At 38.5% G+C, this 24,122-nt stretch overlaps 1 protein-coding gene across 4 annotated transcripts in view; it reads right to left on the bottom strand.

Moving 5' to 3' along the window:
• Nucleotides 1–24,122, bottom strand: part of LOC127872860 (ubiquitin carboxyl-terminal hydrolase 34-like) — a 130,260-nt gene that overhangs the window by 8,483 nt on the left and 97,655 nt on the right. For all 4 annotated transcript variants that reach the window (XM_052416301.1, XM_052416302.1, XM_052416303.1 and 1 more), the window contains 15 exons: nt 23,618–23,722; nt 23,295–23,339; nt 22,868–22,972; nt 21,982–22,129; nt 21,080–21,177; nt 19,837–20,004; nt 19,267–19,350; nt 18,771–18,877; nt 17,417–17,594; nt 16,712–16,869; nt 15,796–15,874; nt 15,114–15,243; nt 14,619–14,741; nt 2,443–2,547; nt 1,594–1,715 (listed from right to left, as the gene is read on the bottom strand). In XM_052416301.1, coding sequence (XP_052272261.1) covers nt 1,594–1,715; nt 2,443–2,547; nt 14,619–14,741; nt 15,114–15,243; nt 15,796–15,874; nt 16,712–16,869; nt 17,417–17,594; nt 18,771–18,877; nt 19,267–19,350; nt 19,837–20,004; nt 21,080–21,177; nt 21,982–22,129; nt 22,868–22,972; nt 23,295–23,339; nt 23,618–23,722 — 1,755 coding nt within the window. The remainder of the gene's footprint in view (nt 1–1,593; nt 1,716–2,442; nt 2,548–14,618; nt 14,742–15,113; nt 15,244–15,795; nt 15,875–16,711; nt 16,870–17,416; nt 17,595–18,770; nt 18,878–19,266; nt 19,351–19,836; nt 20,005–21,079; nt 21,178–21,981; nt 22,130–22,867; nt 22,973–23,294; nt 23,340–23,617; nt 23,723–24,122) is intronic.

Below are 24,122 nucleotides of genomic sequence, written 5' to 3'. Positions count from 1 at the left end.
AGTTCATAAATCTTGCAAGTATGAAAGCAATAGCTTTGATACTGTAGGAATAAAGTGGACCTAAACACAAAACTTAATCAAATTTTCAATTTTCTAAGTATAAAAAGGGCACATAATTCTGTCAAAATGCCAGTCAGAGTTACATTACTTTGCCTGCACAGTCCCCTTATGATAGTTAGTAAGTGTTGCAAGTATGAAAGCAATAGCTTTGATGCTTAAGGAATAAAATGGACCTAAACACAAAACTTAACCAAAATTGTCAATTTTCTAAGTATAAAAAGGGCACATAATTCTGTCAAAATGCATGCCAGAGTTATCTAACTTTGCCTGCCCAGTCCCCTCATGATAGTAAGTAAGTGTACCAAGTTTGAATGCAATAGCATTGATACTTACTGAGAAAAGTGGAACTAAACACAAAACTTAACCAAAATTTGCAATTTTTTAAGTATAAAAAGGGCACATAATTCTGTCAAAATGCACGCCAGAGTTATCTAACTTTGCCTGCCTAGTCCCCTCATGATAGTAAGTAAGTGTACCAAGTTTGAATGCAATAGCATTGATACTTTCTGAGAAAAGTGGACCTAAACGCAAAACTTAACCGGACGCCGATGCCAACGCCAACGCCGACGCCGACGCCAAGGTGATGACAATAGCTCATAATTTTTTTTCAAAAAATAGATGAGCTAATAAACTTCTCAGTTGAAATTAATTGTAATGTAAAACATGCTATGAGCTCAACAGCATGTTTGTCAGTACAGATTTTTCAAAAAACTCAAATTAGGTTTTTAAATACTGGGTGCATTTTGTTTACTCTAGTTAACTAAGGAATCAACTGAACTGTTTTTTTTTTATTCTGGATGAAAACAGATATTTTGCCATAACACTATATATTAAAGTCTTTATTTGGTAATCTAATATTCCTAATGACATTTCTTATTATAATAAAATTACATTTTGTCTCATCACGAGTATGATAAAAAATCAACATGAGAAGATTTAATACAGTATTGACGCAGCATATTCAACACTTAGATTTCATATGTAGTAAACCTTTTAACATATTCATATTAACAGTCAATGCAACAATCAAAATGAACATATGAAATAAAGTTGAAGACAATACTACTTAAGAAAAAGAATTACGAGTCTCTTAATTGAATTTGTGTTGGTAAGAGTAGTGCAAACAAATCATTTGAATATTTATTAGAAAGATCAACAAAGTATTCAACATTATTCCTCCATTAGTTTTTGTTGACACCTATATTTAAATAGGAAAATATTAGATATCACAAAAGGGAGACAATTTACATTTAAGCCTCATTCTGAGACAAAGAGGCTTAATACATGTGTGTAAAGTGTCGTCCCAGATTAGCCTAAACAGTCCACACAGCCTTATCAGGGACAACAATTTATGCTAAAACTGGCTTTTTGCTAAAAAGAGACTACCTTTAAATGAAATGTTCTGTAAAAGCGGAAAAGCAGACTGCACAAAGCCATATCTTGGACGAGACTTCACACAGTTGCATCAAGTTCCCTTTTCCAATAGTGAGGCTAATTTTCATCAACTTTCAACAAAAAGGCCCTATATCCTACCTTAGCTGCCTCCAACTGATTGGCATGTAGAAGCATGTTGAAGTGGGGCCGAGGGGGCCTGATGTTGGCCTTGGATCCAATTGGCTTTTGACCTCTGTGGGGGAAGTAGGGGCCACTGGGCACTGTAATCATGGCCATATATTAATTCCTAACAATCACAGACAAGTTATCATAAGATGATTACACTTACACCTAAATAAAGACAACTATTAAGGCCAACAAAGGAAAATGTTAGTTGTGAAATGCCACAATTTTATACAGCTACAAATTGTTACTAACATTGAACTAAAGTAGTCAACAAAAGAATGACTTTTCTAATGAATGGTTGAGCATTGCACACTCAATTGCTACTAACTGTCACCCAATGAACATAACACTACTAAAGGAGTCAACAAGAAACATAATATTGTGATTGGTCCCAAATGCACTGCAAAGGTTGGTCTTCATTCAAGTAACATATATGATTTGCAATAGCTCAATCCAAACTACATAGTTATGAGTAGAAACTTGTTATAATTTTTTAGTAACAGTGACCATGACCTTGGCCTGACACGCCCTAAATCCAATCCCAAGCTAGATATCCAACAAAACAGCTATTTTCAATGCTTCATCATGATTGGTCAATGCACACTTAAGTATTGACTGGAAACAACCTGTTTGACCCCCCCCCCATTTAAAATTTGTACAAAAACTAGTTAATCAAAGGTATATGAAATTTGGTTCGGTTTGAAGTACGACACGTTACAATTATTGTATACCCAAAGAGAATAACACTACTAAAGCAACCACCAAACTAAGAAAAATGTCATGAATTATGACGTATGGGGCCACCATTGTTTCCCTACTCACATGGCATGTTAGCATCCTGGTTGGTCATGTGTACCTGGGACAAGATTGGGATGAGCACATTGATGCACTCACTCTGGTAGTGCAGTATCATCTCCTTCAGAACATCTGCAACACACAGGGCTTCATTTGTACATGTTTATCCCTTTGAATTATTGAGACACTTTCAAGTCTGTTTCCAAGGAAAAACCTGAACTGGGTGTCTTTAGAGATCTTAAGAACAATTGCACAGTAGGGGGATGAAACCCTTGATCTTCTGATTACTAAGCGGACAGTTTATCCACTATGCCAAGATTGAAAACTGGGCTTACAGCAAACACATAGCAAGCTTCACACCATATCATGAAGTTCTGCTCTTTCTCATTTTATAATCCAGATATGAAAAGATCCAAATTTAAGCATGAACATTTACAAGACATTTGACATGAACTTTGAAAGCTGAACTTATGGCTCTTGTGCATTGAACACCTCCTCAATGAGATTTTTCAATATATGACATTTCAGATTGATTCCACCATTGAGTTTTGAGACATGCTCAAAACAAGATATCTAAGGCACTGAGGCAATTTTCATACCAGGATATTCACAAAACAATGTTCTCATTTCAACTGCAAAACTATTAGCGGTTCCATATTGGAATAAAATACTGTTCTTAAGGTCATGTAATAATTGAAATAAAATTTGCAGTATTGTTTTTTAGGGGTTTATTGGGTGTTGTCCTCTATGCTGTAAAGATTTTGAAATATTTGAGGTTGAATTCCAAAGCCTATATTTCAGTATTATCGTCTATTGACTGGTCTTGATGAAAGGTACATTAATATTTATATAGGGTTAAATTATAATAGATCAACTAGTATGTTTTTTTAAAAAGTTTTTGGCAGAATCAATTTTTCTGTTTTAGTATGAGTGAGAGTCACAAAATCAATCCAATATGCAAACAAGGAACAAAATTGTCACAAAACCAGGTTTTCAATTAAAAAAAAAAAGTCTTATAAAGGGAGACAATTCAAAATGTGCAATGTTACTGATTGTTCCTAGTTATCCTCCTTGTGTCAAATTCAATCTATTTTCTCAAAGTGTGACCTTGACCTTGGAGATATCGACGTAATTCTTTCGAATGACACACCATCCAATGATTTTGAACAAATGTACAGAGTAATTTTAAAATCTCACAATGAATGACATAGTTATGGCCCGGACAAGATCATTTATGGCCTTTTTTGACCTTTGAACTCAAAGTGTGACCTTGACGTTGCAGATATTGACGTACTTCTTTTGCATAACACATCCAATGATGGTGAACAAATGTGCCAAATGAATTTAAAATCTCACAATGAACGACATAGTTATGTCCTGGACAAGCTTGTTCGGCCCGACCTCTCGCCCGCCGACATTCACCAATCTAATAACCATTTTTTTCCTTTGGAAAACCTGGTTAACAAAGTGAGGCCTTGATAAAAGGTTTACATATATTAAGAGCATGCTTAATTGGCATATCAGCCTGAAGAATTTGAATCTTCACACACCTTTAATGCAGTATTATCCCATGATCATCAAATATATTAGAAACAAGAGATGTGTTTGTCAGAAACACAATGCCCTCTATTGCGCTGCTTTGAAATAAATTTTCAATGTATCATTTAGCAGGTTTAGAAATTATCTCCCTTGTAAAGCTTATAACTTCCCTTGGATTGTATTTTTTTAACTTTTGACCTTGAAGGATGACCTTGACCTTTCACCACTCAAAATGTGCAGCTCCATGAGATACACATGCATGCCAAATATCAAGTTGCTATCATCAATATTGCAAAAGTTATGGCTAATGTTAAAGTTTTCGGACGGACTGACGGACAGACAGTTCAAATGCTATATGCCACCATACTGGGAGCATAATAAAAATAACAAGTAAGGAGACCCAAATGTGAAAAAATATCCTTGCAAAAATTACTCCATATAAATTTTATTCTATATTTGACTTGCTGTTTTCTGTAGAAAATAAGATTAAAACAAATTTTCTTAAGTAAAATTCATTTTAATTATTAAATACTTACCTGTTATCTCTAGCTTACCCCTTTCCAAGGGAGTTATTTCATCCGGAAAATATTCAAGCGCTGGGAATCGTCCACCTCTATAAGAATCCAAATCAGGTTAAACATAGTACAATGCAACCTAACAGGAAATCAAGAACCACAACTCATCTTTCCTTTACGCAAACATAAAAAGGCGATGAGCGGGGTGGGAGGTGGGACTTACCGATAACAGGTAAGTATTTAATAATTAAAATGAATTTTACTTAAGAAAATTTGTTTTAATATCATAAATACGTTACCTGTTATCTCTAGCTGATTTTGCAGCTGCGGCGGGAAGGTTCGCATATTTTTTCCCATCACAGCAAAACCCATATAGAGGGTTTACAGCCAGAGATAGTAGAATCAAGTCCTCTTATAATCTTTGTTAGTACAGTATAGTACTTAATTCTCGGATGGCACCAGTGTACTTACGCCATAGAAGAAACTACAGTTTGAGCCACTACAAGAGGCCCCAACTTATACAAATTGTCTTGTTGGCACTCAAGAGAACGAAGATAAAAAGAGGAGAAGGTGGTCGGATTCCTCCAGAAAGCAGCTTGAAGCACTTCAGATAGTGGGGTCTGATTAATATAAGCCCACGAAGCCGAAAGAGCTCTTAATTCATGCGGTCTTATCTTAAACAGGGATAAATCCCTCGATGAAAGAGAAGAATAAGCTTTCCTTATAGTCGAGGCTATCCAACGAGAAATAGAAGCCGCAGACACATCGCCCCCCCCTTTTAATGGAATGAAAAGTCTCTTGCGAGAACCTCGAATAGACTTTACCTTTTTAAGGTAGAACTTCAAAGCCCTAACCGGGCAAAGGAGTCTATCATCATCTTCATGTCCACAAGTTCTAGATAGACTTGGAACTTTGAAGGGTTTGGAAGCCATAGAGGGGAGTTGATTTTTAGCAAGGAATCCTGACTGACACAACAATGTAACAGAACCATCAGAAGAGTCAAAACGAAGATGACTATCCTCGATAGAAAGAGCATGAATTTCACTTCTCCGTTTGGCTGAAGCCATAGTAAGAAGGAAAACGGTCTTCCATGTTAGGAATTGTAATGAAGCCTGATCAAGAGGTTCATAGGGAGCCTTAATAAGGGAACCAAGCACACAAGCTAAATCCCATTTAGGAGCAAGTGTACGAGATACAGGACGACTAAGTTCCATAGCTCGAACAAGTTCTGAAATAGCTGGATCAGCACAGACTTGTGAAGACTTAGTGAAAGCCAATGTATGCGAAATCATAGATCTGTATCCTTTGATGGAACTAAGAGAAAGTTTCTTATCATCAAAAAGATAAATGAGAAAATCCGCTATTCGTCTAGCAGAGGGATTGAGGGGATTAATTTTCCCTCGAAAACACCAATTGGAGAAGAGTTTCCAACGAGCATCATAGACTGCTCTGGTGGATTTTCTCCTTGCCGAAGCAACGAGGGTTGAAGCCCTGACAGAAAAACATTTCTTCTGCAAAGATTGCCTGATAACGGCCAGACGTGTAAGTGGAACATTTTTGGGTCCGCATGTAGTCTGCCGCTTTGAGACAGAAGATCTGACCTGTGAGGAAGATTCCTGGGATAATCGTACAGGAGACTGAGAAGATCGTTGAACCAAGATCTTCTGGGCCACCAAGGGGCAATCAGGATATCCTGCAAGAGCTCACCCTGATTTTCCCCAATATTTGGGGAATTAGAATGGGTGGGGGATAGGCGTAAGCATCCAGTTGGTCCCATGCGAACGAAAGCGCGTCGATTGCCCACGCTGCTGGATCGTAAACTGGACTCACATACAGAGGAAGTCTGTGATTGTGTCTGGTTGCAAATAGATCGACCAGGGGATAACCGAACTTGAAAAAGATCTGGTTGGTCACTTCTTGATGAAGTGTCCACTCCGATGGAAGTAACTGGTGTTTGCGAGACAAACCATCCGCCAGGGCGTTGAGGCGACCTGGTATATATTTTGCCAGCAGATGAATGTTGAGTGTTTTGCAAAGAACAAGTAATTTTCTGGTTTCCAGATACAGGGTTGAGAATGTGTTCCCCCCTGTGCCTGGATGTAAGCCACCACAGATGTGTTGTCTGTTGACACCATCACACAAGAGTCTCGAAGATGTGATTGGAAATGAGATACAGCTAGAAATACTGCTCGCATTTCTAGATTGTTGATATGAAGGTGAGATTCCTGATGAGACCACAACCCTGAAATTATCAGACTGAGAGGTTCCAGGTGAGCACCCCACCCTTCCTTGCTCGCATCCGTTATTAGATATAATGACGGTTGCGGGGGAAGAAGGGGTACTCCTGCCAACAGAGTCTCCTCGTCTAGCCACCACTGAAGATGAGACCTTAAGGAGGGAAGGATTGGAATCTGTGTTAATAGATTGCCTGGAGACCATTTCCAACAAGCTGAGAGATAGTGCTGAAGAGGACGTAGGAAGAGACGTCCCAACTGCACAAAGTCTGCTACTGAGCTCAGGATACCGTTGAGAGAGAGGAATTCTTGAGCTGTTATATGAGATTGGGACAAAACCCAGTTGACCTTCATCAGAAGGTCTGATATACGTTGAATAGACACTCTGACCCGATTGATGTGGGTCAAGAAATTCATTCCCACAAACGTAAAGTCCTGTGAAGGAATGAGGTCTGATTTGTCTGCATTGAGAAGGAGCCCTAACGAGAGGAGCTCCTTCCAAGAGAATTCTAGGTTGTACAGAAGCAATTGACGATCGAGCTGGTGTAAGAGCCAGTCGTCGAAATACTGAAGAAGAATAATCCCGTGAACTCTGAGGTGTGATCCGACTGCCGACATTAGTTTGGTAAAAACTCGTGGGGCTGTCGCCAACCCGAAAGGCATAGACCGGAACTGGTAGACTTGGCCTTGAAAGGCGAATCGCAAGTACTTTCGGTAGTTGGGATGTATAGGAACATGGAAGTAAGCATCTTCCAGATCCAAAGACACCCCCCAGTGCAGGGGTTTGATGGATTCCCGTATGAAAGAAGGAGTCTCCATTTTGAAAGTTGGTTTGAGGAGATACATGTTGAACACTTTTAAATCTATTACTGGTCTCCAGGAACCATTTTTCTTTTGAACAAGAAAAAGACGACTGTAAAATCCTGGAGAATAAGGATCTTGAACCCTTTCTACCGCCTGTTTTTCCAAGAGCCCGAGAATGGACTCTGGAATATGTGGATGCCGAGATACCAGCTCTATAGGGACGCGAGAAAGTGGAGGCCTTTTTTCGAATTGAAAAGTCAGGCCTTTTGTCACAAGAGAATGAACCCATGCGTCTGAAGTAATTTGAAGCCATCGATTTGAGAAGTGGAAAAGTCTGGCCCCGACTGGTATTTCCGGCATCGGAGGTTGTGGCGGTAGAAAGGGAAGGGACCTAGGGCTGATAAGCAGGAGGTGCGCCCCTGCCGGTAGAAGGTTTGAAATTCCTCTGTCCCGGCTTGGGTTTGCCCTTTTTCCCAGAATCTTTATTAGAAGACTTGTGTGACAAAGAAGGTCTGTTATAGGAAGACTGCCTATTAGGACCTGACCGTGGATTAAAAGAAGGCTTTTTAGAGAAAAGGTTATTTCTCTTAGCCGTCTTGAATGCTGGAACTGCTGGTGACCTAGAAGCAGGATGCTTAAAGACCCCTTGGCGTTGTCCAGAGTTGTTTCTAGCTAAAGAAGCATGAAGTTGGTCATCCTTGTCAGCTGTGATTGCTTCTTGTATCCTTCCACCAAAAAGAAACCCTGATGTGAGAGGAGCTGTTCTGAGCGAGTTCATACCAGGTTCCAACAGAAAATCTTTAGGTAAAGAAGTAAGGATAAGATCTCTACGAATCCTTAGCATCTCGGACATTGAAGAAGCAGAAGTGTGAGATAAGGCCAGTGTGGTCCGTGAGAGATGAATTAACAAATCACGGAGTTCCTCCGGAACAGATTCCGACCAATCACACACCATTTGTAAAATTGTCGCTAGCATGAAGTCAATTTGGTTAGTCAAACCTAATGATCTACGTTCCCTCATTTCCCAAGTTTCCAACATTGAAAACGGAACAGAAACTGAATTGGAACCACTTGGCATTACAAGAGATAGCTTGCTTATGTCCGGATCTGGAACCGGAAGTTTTGAAAAATCCAACCCAGAGGTTGCATGTGGTACAGGAGGTTTGTAACTTTTACTACCTTCCTGGTGTTTTGGATCAGCTAGTTCCTTAGGAATTTTCCATGTTTCTCCTCGTTTTGGAATAGTCTTATTAGCTGATTCCAATGATTGAAGAACAGATAGAACAGTAGAACCAATGGGAAGTCGTGGGTCAGGACGAGCCGTCGACTTAATAACCCTGTTGGGATCAAATGTACGAAAAAGTTGTTCTGTCACAGAAATCGTCGCATTTGAAGACAGTTCAGCAGGTCTTGGACAGTAATCTTCACCAAGAGTACGAAACATCAGTTCATAGATCTGACCAATCGGAGCTAAATATTGATCCGTCTCAACATTAGATTCTGCATCTGAATCAGCCTCACTCTCTACAACACCAGCGGTTTGTATAGAATCAGCAGGAACAGAAGTGAGAATATCTTGTACCGGATTGTAATTGTCTGGTAACAGCGAATGATCATCCCCGACGTCAGTAAACTGATAATGTAAACCGGAAGAAGGTAAATTATCAGCATTGACCGGTACAAAATGTCCCGCCGAATTCTGTATCCATAGTGTATCAGGATTCGACAGGGTAGCTGTAGGGGGTACACGACTAGATACTGTAGATGATACCCGTGGTGTTGACACTGACGCCGTAGTAGTGAGATGAGCTCCTGAAGATGCAATACGTGTGGCAGTCAACGTTGGAACCGACACATTTGGCATGGAAACATGCGATTCCATAACGGAACACGATGGTGAACGACTATACGTATGGTAAGTCCGATGCTGTCTACGTGAATGTTGCCGACGTCCTCGTTTCCTGCAATGTCGAGATCTGGATCGGCTGCGCTGTCGAGATGTGGATCGGCTGCGATGTGATCGAGATTTTTTGGAATACCGTCTCCGTGAGTGACGACGTGATCGCTTATGAGCGCCGCGACGATGATAACTGCTCGACGAAGAAGAGCGTGTCCGATGTCCACTCCTTGATGAAGACGATGTATTCGACGACGAATCGGATGTAGAAGAATACGCCGATGATGAAGACCGAGTTCTTCTTGACCGGCGATTGGTGTTATCGGTGGCAGGCCCAACTGATGACTGTTGACCGGTGACCGGACCGGACCGGACCGGTGACCGGACCGGACAGGTGACCGGACCGGACCGGTGATCAATGACCGGACCGGTGATCAATGACCGGACCGGACCGGTGACCGGACCGGACCGGTGACCGGACCGGACCGGTGACCGGACCGGACCGGTGACCGGACCGGACCGGTGACCGGACCGGTGACCGGACCGGTGACCGGACCGGACCGGACCGGTGACATGACCGGACCGGACCGGACCGGTGACATGACCGGTGACCGGACCGGACCGGACCGGTGACCGGCCGGTCATATTATGACCGGTTACGTCACCGGACAAAGACCGTAGAATGGCGGCTGCCATGTGGTCTGACATTGATCCAGTCGTTCCATGATCAATGTCGCCGGTATGCATGGTGTGAGTCATAAGATCTGATGACGATCGACTGACAACAACACCATCTTGCCCGGTACTCGGTGACTGACAAAACCGCTGGTCATCCTTGACCAGTGGAGTCACCGGGTAATCAACGTCGGATGGAGGTTCGTTGCGTTTGCGGCTGATCGACGTCCTCCGGCGACCTGCTTTTGTCCATACGTCGTAAGCCCACAAATCGCAAACCGCACATTTGTTATTAAATGTGCAACCGGTACATGCCAAGCAAGTATCGTGGGAATCCCACCTTGCTTTGATATGACCACAAGAACCTCTATCCTGTAAGTTCATTCTGAAATAAAAGAAACAGAAAGAACCTACAAAAAAACAAATTAATGATTATAAATTCAAATAAAAAGTTAAACCACAAAATGTAAACACAAAGAACGCTGTCCAATTGACCTCAATTACTTATTGGGGAATAGGCACGAATTCCTCGTGGTTCACGTGCTCATGACGTCATGTACATGAGCGACGATACAAACAAAGAAACCCAGCAAAAGCAGAAATATGACAATTACTGCAACAAAAAGTATAGAAATATAAACCGAATGATACAAATAAAAGATAAATAAACTTTATCCTTTTAAACTCCGCCAAAAACACAGTGAAAAGAACACATAAGTCCTGAGCCTAAAATAGGCGTGCACATGGTTTTATCCGGAAAGGAAAGATGAGTTGTGGTTCTTGATTTCCTGTTAGGTTGCATTGTACTATGTTTAACCTGATTTGGATTCTTATAGAGGTGGACGATTCCCAGCGCTTGAATATTTTCCGGATGAAATAACTCCCTTGGAAAGGGGTAAGCTAGAGATAACAGGTAACGTATTTATGATATTAAAACACCCACGAATCAGCGGCACAGAACCTTTTATCATAGAGAGGTAGACCTGTGACATATACAAATTCTGGTGCATTTTATTAACAAGAACACCGCCGTGCGGGTGCAGGGGGGGGGGGGGGAGGGCACGGGGGATGGTTTGGGTGGAGTCTATTGTGGTAAGTCAGGTAAGAGTAGTTTTGTCAAAGTATCAATCAAATCAAATCATAAATAAAGAAGTTATGGCAATTTTAGCAAAATTTAATAATTTGACCTTGAGAGTCAAGGTCATTCAAAGGTCAAGGTAAAATTCAACTTGCCAGGTACAGTAACCTCGTGATAGCATGAAAGTATTTGAAGTTTGAAAGCAAAAGCCTTGATACTTAAGAAGTCAAGTGGATCAAAACACAAAATTTAACCATATATTCAAAGTTACTAAGTAAAAAAAGTGCCATAATTCCGTAAAAATGACAACCAGAATTATGCAACTTGTCCTTTTACTGTACCCTTATGATAGTTTGCGAGTGTATGAAAGCAATATCTATGATACTTTAGGGGTAAAGTGGACCAAAACACAAAACTTAACCAAATTTTCAATTTTCTAAGTATAAAGGGCCCATAATTCCATCGAAATGCCAGTCAGAGTTACATAACTTTGCCTGCACAGTCCCCTTATGATAGTTAATAAGTGTTGCAAGTATGAAAGCAATAGCTTTGATACTGTAGGAATAAAGTGGACCTAAACACAAAACTTTACCAAATTTTCAATTTTCTATGTATAAAAAGGGCACATAATTCTGTCAAAATGCCAGTCAGAGTTACATTACTTTGCCTGCACAGTCCCCTTACAATAGTTAGTAAGTGTTGCAAGTATGAAAGCAATAGCTTTGATACTTCAGGAATAAAATTGACCTAAACACAAAACTTAACCAAAATTTTCTATTTTTTAAGTATAAAAAGGGCACATAATTCTGTCAAAATGCACGCCAGAGTTATCTAACTTTGCCTGCCCAGTCCCCTCATGATAGTAAGTAAGTGTACCAAGTTTGAATGCAATAGCATTGATACTTTCTGAGAAAAGTGGACCTAAACGCAAAACTTAACCAAAATTTTCAATTTTCTAAGTATAAAAAGGGCACATAATTCTGTCAAAATGCACACCAGATTTATCTAACTTTGCCTGCCCAGTCCCCTCATGATAGTTAGTAAGTGTACCAAGTTTGAATGCAATAGCATTGATACTTTCTGAGAAAAGTGAACCTAAACGCAAAACTTAACCTGACGCCGACGCCAAGGTGATGACAATAGCTCATAATTTTTTTTCAAAAAATAGATGAGCTAAAAATCTACTTTCTGAGTATGTCCTAAGTTTCATTCATACATGCCAGACGTCCCGATCTTGGCGGGACAGTCCTGTTTTGGGGGTGTTTGTCCCGGTGTCCAGATGTGGCACAATTTGTCCCGACATTCATACAAAACGACATAATGTTCTATCAGGTCACAATAGAATTTGCTATTCAAGCGATGTCTGGCTTAAATTACCATCGCTTATCCCTGTATTGCCCCTAATTAACAAACCATATCTACTAGTCGAGTGATCCAGTGTGTTTTTTTGACACCTTATCAGTGCTCTATCGGCAAATTATTGATTTTATCGGGCATTCACACCATGGTGTTTTTATGATAGGGGTCTCTAATTGCTAGCGATAGATGCATCATAGTGAATTCAAAGCCAACTGCATTTGTATTTCATGGCCCAAATCAAGTCCAAAGATTGTATTACGCAGTATTCTGTGTATTATACCAGCGGAGGCTAAAAAACATGTCAAAACACCAGTTTTGTATATCAAAGAAATTGAGCACTAAACGATACACATTGAAGTTCGATATAAATTTACTTAAGTTTTTGACTGATTTTCAAACAAGAGCTGTCACCATAGGATGACTTATGCCCCCTATAAACGCTTGGTAGAAGTTATGAGCTATTTTCGAAACCTAAACGCAGATTTCGAAACCTAAACGCTGACCCTAAGTTCAAGGTCAAGGTCACATGGGTTCAAAATTTGTAAGCGTTTGGGAAGGCCTTGTCCATATAAACATGCATGCCAAATATGAAATTGCTATCTGAAAGGAACATAGAAGTTATGAGCATTTTTCGAAATCTAAACGCAAAGTGTGACGGACAGACGAGAGTCCGATCACTATATGCCCTCCTTCGGGGGCATAAAAATGTCTTAGAATATCAAAATAAATCAGAAAGCCACATAAACTAGAGAGCACACACCATGCTAAATCCTTGAAATGCACTAAGTGACCCGTGATTTAGTTTTTGACCCGGCATGTCCCATATTCGAACTTGACCTAGACATTGTTTTGATACAACTTCTGACCAAGTTTGGTAAAGATCAGATAAAAACTACTTCAATTAGAGAGCGGACACCATGCTAAATCCTTGAAATGTACACACATTTATCGCCAATATTTGCCAGAAATTATGCGGTTTTGTAAGTAATATACTAATTCCTGACTACAGTAAAGGTGGCATTATTGATCGTTGTAGGTGTCCTGCTTTTTTGTCACGTCTCGACATTTTTCATGGAATGTCCCGATTTGGACCTGAAAATTTCTGGCATGTATGGTTTCATTGAAGAACTTTTTGGAGTTAATGATGTGTAGAAAAATATCTATTAGAGTATTTTACTTGACTTCACCAACCCCACAGATATTCCCAACCCAGACCCTGGTATGAGATACCAATAAAGATCTTAATTCCTTCCCAGTGATTGAGCAGACATGGGTTTGACACCCTCCGTCTGCCCACAAGGGCAATCACACCCCAATCTGAAATTGTGCAGTTGCTACCGGTACTTAAATAATATGTAGCTGGGATTCAAAGTGTAACATTTTGTACACTTTCAAAATTATAAGAATTGTTGTATCTTATTGGTTACTATGACATACTAAAAGGTTCCATATTTATCTAGATACACTGTTAAGATGTAATACAAAACAACTTTTGTTGAAAAATCTGTGAAGTTCATCCATTACTAGATTATAATATTTTTGCAGAATCCACTTACTATATTCATGTATTGTGTATTATAATTTTGTCAAAATAAGAAACTGAAGTGTATGTGCAGTAAAATTCTGTTCTGGTAACACAAAATTAACATATTAAAATACACCTCCCCACAGCCCTGGTTCCACTACCTATTGACATTCGCTGGTTCCCCTACCTATGGTTATTCTCTGGTTTCCCTACCTATTGACTTTCTCTGGTACCCCTACCTATGGACATTCTATGGTTCCACTACCTATTGACATTCTCTGGTTCCCCTACTTATAGACATTCTTTGTTTCCCCTACCTATGGACATTATTTGGTTTCCCTAGGTATAAACATTCTCTGGTTCCCATACCTATGGACATTCTCTGGTTCCACTACCTATTGACATTCTCTGGTTCCCCTACTTATGGACATTTTTGGTTTCCCCTACTTATGGACGTTATTTGGTTTCCCTAGGTATAATCATTCTCTGGTTCCCCTACCTATGGACATTCTCTGGTTCCACTACCTATTGACATTCTCTGGTTCCCCTACTTATAGACATTCTCTGGTTCCCCTACCTATTGACATTCTCCTGATCTCTGGGGGTGTGTAGGAGTTGAGCAGGGTGACCAGCTTCTTGATGACTGTGCCCTTCTCCTCCCAGCTGTGGATGCAGGTCTTTACATCACTCATCTGGGGGGCTAAAGAAAGTGTGCAAATAAAGTCTGGTTAGAGATTGCAGATAGTTCTAGAAAATCACATCAATCAACAGAGGGGCTGTGTATTTTAATGAAGTCTAACTACAGTTTACAACTTTTTTTCTATTTCATCACATCAATCAACAATTAAGAAAACATAATGTATCAAATATCAATATAGTGTAGAATATTGATGTTTATAAATTAAATAGGCTCAGGAAAGACGTTTTTTTATAATTATTATTCTGATCAATTACATTGATGAATAAATCATCAATAAAATTGATGTATTACTTCTTGAACTTTTTTTTTTGAACACTTTTAACACTTCAAACAATAGAGTGTACCACTTTTAACACCCAGCACTGCACAAACCTTTCTTCTGTTCCACATAGCACCTGGCATTCTTCATCACCGACAGGAGTATCGCCAGCAGGTCAACAATGTCCCCAGTCACATGACAGGCCGTGGCCTCGTGGTACATCACGTGAAGGGTCACAAACGCCTGAGTGGAATGTAAACATTGTGATTCATGTAATGGTATAGCTCAGGAACATCCTGTGCAATGTCACACAGTTAGGAAGGGACAGTCATATAACACTTAATACATCGAATAATCGAGTTACCCATCTATTAATGATGTGATACATTCATCATAGTAACAAAGCTATGCATTATTGGTTCTTAAACAAATATGGGTCAATAATACATCTTTATGGCTGTCAAGGCCATGCGTTTTGTTTGTTAAACATAACAGAGTGACAACTGATATTTTTATGATATACCATTTATGTTAACACTTTACCACTTAGAAACGTATTTTTAGGCATTTGTAGTCCCTTAGAAAATTAAATTTAATTAAAGACCTTTGAAACTAGATTCATATTTAAAAGGCTTTATTTCCAACCGTTACTGATGAGCAGCAAACAGCATAAAATCTGAACAGACTGCAAGTTACTCGCAGGCTGTTTTGGTTTTATGCTGTTTGCACATAGCCCTTTTCACTTTGCTTCTTATGGGGTAAAGGGTTAAATTCATGGCCAGTATGTGGACTTACCTCTCCCAGTTTCTGGAGACCCTTTGTATAGAGGACAATCAGATGGTCGCTTTCTGTCTCCACCAAAATTTTCAAGGCACTGAATGCACCAAGAACACACTCATTTTAGTGATGGAATAACTATTCATGCTTCTTGAGAACATTAGATATGATGTTTATTCAAAATTTGCATTTCATAAAAAAAAAAATGTTCAACGTTATTCTTTTTTCAATGATTTTATGAAAGATGTATTTTTCAGCACAAAATGTAATTCATAATGAAACAGTTTGATATAGAAACTTTAAGTGGTAATTAAATTACGTATTTTTTATTTTATAAATCCCAAATACCTGAAATAAAATAACATGCATATTGCCATAACAGCCCTCAATCCATATACATTGCATCAACCTATATCAAACACTTTTTGAGTTATTGCAAGATCCTGATTTTAGCTTTTAATTAATTTTGTAACCTATTCAACTACAATTTTATTACAGGATTTAGATTTGGACTTACTCAAGGAAACAGATTGGGTTAACAAATATCCCCTTAGTTACACCGGCAGGGGACAAATAATTAAAAAGAAGTCAGTTTGAAACAATGTGATACAAACTATATGCGGTTTTATGTCTTTTTATTAGTCCTCTATGATCCAAAATCAGTAATGTGGACCGCTGCGAATTAAGGGCCTAGCCAGTGCACTTTGTAAATACAATAAGCTGCCATAATGGTGCATTCCATGGACACTTCACTAGATCAGGCATAACATCCATCGATCAGTGCATATTATGTTGGGACAAACCCTATTTAACAAAAAATTAAATAGCACAAAACAAAAATCGCACAAATATGCTTGCATTAAAAATGTCACAAAATTTGAACCCAGCAAATTCAAGGGATTCAAGAGTATCTAACTGGTCCTGGTAAGCATACCAGATGAGTGTCTGCCAGCCACTACGTGCATCCAGGTTCTGCAGGTAAAGCTGTATGGTGCTGCGGCGGAAGGCATGTATGGCCTTGAGATCGTCCTCACTGCTGTCGTGGTAGTGCGTCACCATGAGACGCATCATCTTGAACAGCTCCTCTACTGCCTGCAGTGCATGGTAAAACTGGGCTTAATGCATGTGCGTAAAGTGTCAACCCAGATTAGCCTGTGCAGTCTGCACAGGCTAATCAGGGACGACACTTTTACGGTACGTTTTTTTAAATGTTGTGTTGAAATGCAGTCTCTTCGTAATGAAAATCCAGTTTAAGCGGAGTGTTGTCCCCTGATTAGCCTGTGCCAACTGCACAGGCCAATCTGGGAATGATGATTAACACACATGCATTAACAGCACCTCAACCCCTGAATTGAATGGTAAAACAATATTTACACTTACACACATATCTTGAGCTTCTGGCAGTAAAGGGAGAGACATAGCATTTAAGTTTCGGGACATTTTTGGAATTTGGAATTTTCTGTCACATTCTACTATGAATATCTAAATCTTGCTATTTCAAATAATGAGATCTTTTAAATTCCTTTGCTTTTGGCCCATGGTCACCATGAAAAGCAGGGGCATGATAATAACATTTCTCTGTAGAAGACCACCAACAGCTCAGAATATACACATCCTACTATTTCAACATTCTACCCACCCCAGGGTACTGTCCAGGATACGGGGTGATGTTCTTGAAGGCCCACACAATGTTCTGATGCTGGCCAAGCTGGCGTGTGAAGGCCCTTGACTGCTGACAGCACAGTCGCAGAAGGCCGTAGTAGGCTGGAAGCGTGATACGATTGAACATCATCACATCCTGGTCCTCATGATCCGCTCTGTGGACACAAAGTAAATTCTATATAAGACGCTCTTTGGGAAAGGGGGTTTAATGCGCATAAAGCGGAACCCCACATAAGCCTGTGCAGACAGCACAAGCTAATTTGGTTGGATGAAACTTTATGCATATGCATTATACCTGGCTTTAAATACAGATAGAGGGTAACTTATTTTTCTTATACAGATAGAAACCAGTTGAATGTCTCAGGCAAATTAAAGCAGAAATAATAAAATTAATTTTACTACGTTAATGTCATTTCACCAGAGTTGAATTATTTCAAACACAACTTAACTCTTTCAGTGCTGGAACCGAATTTTGATGGCCTTTGCAAACAGTTTGGATCCAGATGAGACGCCATAGAACGTCACGTCTCATCAGGATCCAAACTGTTTGCTATTCTGATAATATTCTTTGAAAATAATTCGAAAAAAATGCTTATTTTAGAACTTCAGCAGACAACATTTTAGCAGACGACAAATTTCCCAGCATGAAAAGGGTTAAAGCCCTCATGCAAAATCATCAACAGCCTCGCTCTGAGAAAACAGGGCTTAATGCATGTGTGTAAAGTGTCGTCTCAGATTAGCCTGTGCAGTTTGCAAGGCTAACCAGGAACAACACTTTATATCTAAACCAGATTTTTGCTTAGAAGAAACTTTCTTTACACGAAAAATACCAAAACAATAAGACGGCTTATCTGGGAAGACATTTTACACACTTGTATTAAGTCACATTTCTCCAGAGAAACGCTCATATATTTCATGAATCCCATAATTTATAGGAATTATAAGCTATAATTATTACAATGTTGATATATGAAGCAAATGCATTCAAAAAGGAGACACAGAATTTATTTAACAAATTCTTTGTACCTGAAGACAAGTAGATATATTTGCAGTTAAACTACATATCCATGGCTTTTTAATTATTTTTTGTATTTCAATTACTAGTATACAGCTATGTAATTTCATGACCACTTGATTGCATGTGAGTGACAAAAGAAAGAATACATAATTATGTCCACAGAGCACAATTACACCCACATTCAACAAGTTATTTTAAAACCAATATATGGCAAATGTATGACCAATAATGGAATTGTCAAGCTGTTTTATGGCCAAAGTTGACCTTCAACCTCAAAGTGTGACCTTTAATGACTTGTTCCTTCGATACTTACAATATATATGTGAAGGGTATATGCTTGCACACATTGGGGTTGTTGATGATGAGTTTCACATTCTCACTGCAGTCCAGGCAGGCCTGGTACCAGAACAGGAGCAGAGCCTGCAAACAGAAACACAATGAACTTGGGTCCTTATTTACTTTAAAAAAAAACATTAACAAAGATCAAAATGAAATGAACATTTTTATTGGAAGAATTAGAGCCAGCAATATTGCAGCTTATATGGAAAACATTTTCAAATAGAAATCCATTTAATGTATTACGAATATATTATTTTGTGGGTTAAGTTAATTTTAAATTAAAGAAAAAAAATCTGAAACAGAATTGTAAAGCAGACATTTCTGTACTCAACTGAAACTTTGATACATATATGAAAGTTCCTCTCAAGCCCGATGTTAACGACGTTAAGACAATCAATAAGTCCAAATTTTGATTACTAAAACAGTAAGAATTATGTCAATATGTCGTAGGATATGAATCACTTCTGTACCTGTTTGTTATGGTGCATTGAGATTTGAGGCTCTGACAGCTTTGGTTGAAAGAGGCTAAAGAGATCATTGAAGTGTGAAGAAAACTGAAAGAAAAAACAAAATATAAATAATGAGTGCAGCAGCATAAATGTTATTTAAGATATGATTCATAATTACAAGATGTTGAAAGGTTCATAAAGCAACATTAAAAAACTAATTTTATAAAATATTGCTAATGGATTAATGTTTTACTTAAATTATTTTATGTATCCATTAAATTTACTGCTAGAGTGCATACTCATAGAATTAAATCCATTGGGGTACTGAAAATTGCAATGATAAATATGATTGTTTGACAATGCTAAATTGTTAACACTTGCAAGCAATTGAACATTAATTAATTGACTCATACATTAAGCACTGAATAAATATACGGTGTAAAGATAAATCAAGGGTTAAGGTTACACATATTTTTTTCATTTGTTAAAAACGTTTCTTTTTCTAAGAAAGATAAACAGATAATTCAGTCCCACACTTCATTCTCAACAAGCTTTCAATCCTAATTTAATATAAAAACAACAAAAACCAACCATGAGTTTTTCTTGCTTGGAGACTAGACAGTACTGCATGACGGTGAAGTAACAGATGAGTTTGGTGGTGCCATGTGTCTGGGGGTCGACATAGTGACGGCACCGCGGTAACAGGGACAGCAGGTGCTCAAACACCTGGTGCAGCACTATCTGGGCCTCACTGGACATCTGCAGTGGAGGAGATAGAACAAATCAGGGCTTGTTTAATAATATAGCTGTAGCCAAATGCAGGCTACATCAGCATATATATAATCCATGTTCTGGGATGCTTAATGCATGTCTTACAATTTTTGTCCCTGATTAGCCTGTGCAGTCAACAGGCTATTCAGGTAGGAAACTATATGCTTTAATGATATTTGTTTGTTTAAAATAAGTATCTTCGACAATAAAGTCCAGTCTAGGCGGAAGGTGTTGTCCCTGATAAGCCTGTGACAACTGGGACAATACTTTACACATATGCAATAAACCCTGAATTCCTTGAAAAAGGAAATATTTTATTGAATTGCTGTAGCCAAATTTAGTCTACATCCGCCTTGAAAATGTGATAGGCAATGTGTCTAGGACTAATCAACTATGCACAGTCTGTTTGCTTGCCAATTGGGACTTTTTTCTTTATTCATTAGTATATCAATCAAACTGGTCAATTAACCTGCTCAAATTTTTCTTGGGTTATCTCCTTATGTGATAACAGTTCTATGTAAACATACCTATGCCTTACATTGACAACTGGGGTACTCTATATCAGAGGTAGGGAAGAATGGCTGTGAAAAGAATTTCATGGCCAAATCCAAAGTAAGTCATGAGGCAAGCCTTGGAATCACACCCCACAAGTATTTATAGTTTGTTGGTCTAACAACACCGTAAGCAGGCCCAGTAGCCACTACACACAGTGTTTGTTGCGAGTTTATCCAAGACAGGAATGGTTACAACCCTTTAGTGTGCATGCACTTTATCTGCTTCAAAACTCAAGTCACACACTTCACATTCAATACAACATTCATTTTGCATGTCATCTGAACACTTAAATAACTGGGAATATCACAAGTAAGGGAAACACATGCACACAATTAAACATTTCATCTTCAGTCACATAGTTTTGTTCGAAACCATTAGAAGGTCATGACAATTTTTATCTTAAGCAAATAAGATTTAAGAATTAGATTATAATCAGTGTTATGTTTACCAAAATAATTGTTTAAATTCACAATTTTCAACTAAGAAAAGCATTAAAGAGTTTACTTACTGTGAGTTCCCTTTGAGGACTAAGCACACTTCGTGAAGTCCTGAACAGTTGTCTGAATGGGTTGCTGGGAACCAGGGATATCAGCAGACCCCCAGCAGCTGTGGAATGAGCAAGGGAAAACAGGGCTTAATGCACAGGATAATTAGGGACAACACTTTCCGCTTTTATGGAATTTTTCTTTTAAAGGAAGTAACTTGTTATCCAATATCCAGTCTATACAGAAAGTGTTTATGCACATGCATAAAGGCAACATTGTCCCAGAGCAAGGAGCATAGGATGCATTTCAACGTATACAGAGCATTACAACATATATAGAGCATTTATGTTTATAAGAGAACCACTTTGAAAAACAACAACATGCAAGCACAACATAACATTGGGAATACTTGTTTCCAAAATTCTTCACAATGCCATTTATTGATCAACAAACCAAAACAAAATCACAACTTTGTTCAACTTCTTCAAATCATTAAAGAATCAATTTTATATCATGAGTTATATCAGTAAACACAATGACAAACAATTTTATTCTATACTTAAACAAGAGCTGTGTGTGTGAAACACAATGCCCCCTACTGCGCTGCTTTGAAGCCATATATCTGATCTTTGATCTTGAAGGATGACATTGACCTTTTTACTCAAAATGTGCAGCTCCATGAGATACACATGCATGCCAAATATCAAATTGCTATCTTTAATATTGCAAAAGTTATGACCAAGGTTAAAGTTTGGTGACAGACACTCACAATGAAAGGCAGACAGGCCAAAAGCAATAAACCCCCAATCATTTGATCCAGGGGCATAAAAAACATTATCATTAATCACTGTCCAATTTAAAGTTTTGATCCAAGTTCATCAGAAAAGTATTCTTTATTGAAGAACACAGTCTGAATTGTACTCACAGTTCCTCACGCGAGAGTTGTTATGTTTGAGAAGATAGTGCTCTACCCAGGTCTCCATCTGTGTGAGCATATAGTTGTTGGCGATTTTGTTACGGATCACCTGGTTGGCCATCCACTCCAGGCACGCCACTGGGTTACATACTGCCAGCTGCAAGAAGAAAATACACAGACTCATCAGGGACGCCACTTTTTGCTTTTTCTGAATTTTCTTATAAGCCTGTGAATACTTTGCTGGCTAATCTGGGACGCACATTCATTAATTAATTCATTAATTAGTCTACCCAGAACAAGGCCCAGATTATGATACTATCAATGGCAAGTGGTAGAGAGCAGAGGGATAAATTTTTCTCCTTTTCTTTGTTATTATTCCTTTGATCACAAGAATGTTAATAAATTGCATTAGATATACAGCAAAGTGCATCATAAATAAAACAAATTTTAGATAAATTGGCACCAAATTTAAGTGTCTAAATTTGCAAAAAAAACACCTGGCAATGAGCTCACATGGCTAATATTTACCTGAGCGTGTCAGGGACATTCTTAACCAATCACAAAACATCCACATTTGACATTTAATTTTGGGAAGAACTCTGTTAATTCACACGGTGCCAGCATCATATGAGCAACGTCCAGCAAAAAGGGTCTCATGCCACATGCTATCAGCATTAGCACAGGTTGGTCACAAGCTATCCTTTCCTCTTTAAGAACATACACTTTTCTAGTCTAATTAGCAGACACTGTGGCTCCATGCCAGACTGCACGAATGTGCAGGCTGGTTTGGAACTATGCTGGCCACATGTAGCATGCATTAGTATCATTTTGACTGACATTGCACATAAATTCAACTTCAATAGCTGCATATCAAGTGGGAAGAAATTGTTGGTACCTCCCAGAATCTCTGCAGGAGGAGCTGTGTGAATGGAGGCATGCCGGGGGGTCCTCCAACAAACTCTACCAGCAGGGACATCAGTTTGAAGAATGGTTGGGATTGCTGAAAATATACATCAGAGGGGAGTTTAATTTTATTATACATAACAAAACTTTGCCAACAATCGTCTCAACAACTGAGATTACATGGAAATATAGCAAAAGAGAGTGGAGTTATCATATTTATTATTATTTAATATTAAAACGATGGCAAAAAGAGCAAATCAAATGATGGAAACATCAATATATGACAGATAGAAACATTGATTTCAGTTAAGTGTAACATATGAGGAAATATAACTAATATAAATATTTGTAAATTAATTACATAATTCTAAAGCATTTCTGTCAATTATGACTTACAAAATCACTGAATAAATTCTCACCTCTTGATTAAGCTTCTTAATTGCACCAAAGATCATATTTACAATCTGAAAGAGAAAGTGAATCAATTGCTACAGATCTTTATTCAATTTTGAATTATCATGAAACTTTTATAAAACATATTGTAATGTTGTGACGCTTCACTATGCTCTAATATTTCAAATATCTTTGCAGTATCCCCTATGTAATTGTCATAAGCAATAATTAAATTCAGATATAATTTTACATGCATACAAGCCCACATATAAACAAGAGTGTTTATATCAAGATTGACCGTGCACATTGCTTGTTATAAAATGACCTGTAGACCTGTTTGCATACTTACAGCATTAGCAAGATTGTCATTCCATCGACAGAGGCTGAAGATGAGATTACATGTTTGCCGCAAGTTAATGTTGTCTCTGACCTGACTGAACAAAAACGGGAATCCCTGAAAACAGACACAGGCATGTGCAAAAACACAAAATCTTCTTGTTTCTTACCAGACAGAATAAACATGGAAATCATTGAAAACACTCACAAGTTAATGTGCTTCTGACCTGATAACACATAACAATCCATTTTCATTTTTAAATATAACTAGACTATTGCCAAAAAATATATATGTCCCCTACGGGCTCCACCATTGTCAGATTTTTTTTAGTTTGTTGTCATAGCAATCAGAATTCTTGAAGTAGGAATAAAATGAAAAGACATGCATAATCTCCATATTGCCATCTGATCATGTTTCAAGTTTCATGAAAACATATGAAGAACTTTAAAAGTTATCGCAGGATCCAGAAAATTGAGACAGACAGAGAGACAGACAGAGAGACAGAGAGACAGACAGA

This window comes from Dreissena polymorpha, chromosome 3 (assembly GCF_020536995.1).
Source record: "Dreissena polymorpha isolate Duluth1 chromosome 3, UMN_Dpol_1.0, whole genome shotgun sequence".
NCBI classification, from domain to species: Eukaryota; Metazoa; Mollusca; class Bivalvia; order Myida; family Dreissenidae; genus Dreissena; species Dreissena polymorpha.
The sequence above is the reverse complement of the archived record's forward strand: the minus strand, read 5'-3'. Positions and strand labels throughout refer to the sequence as shown.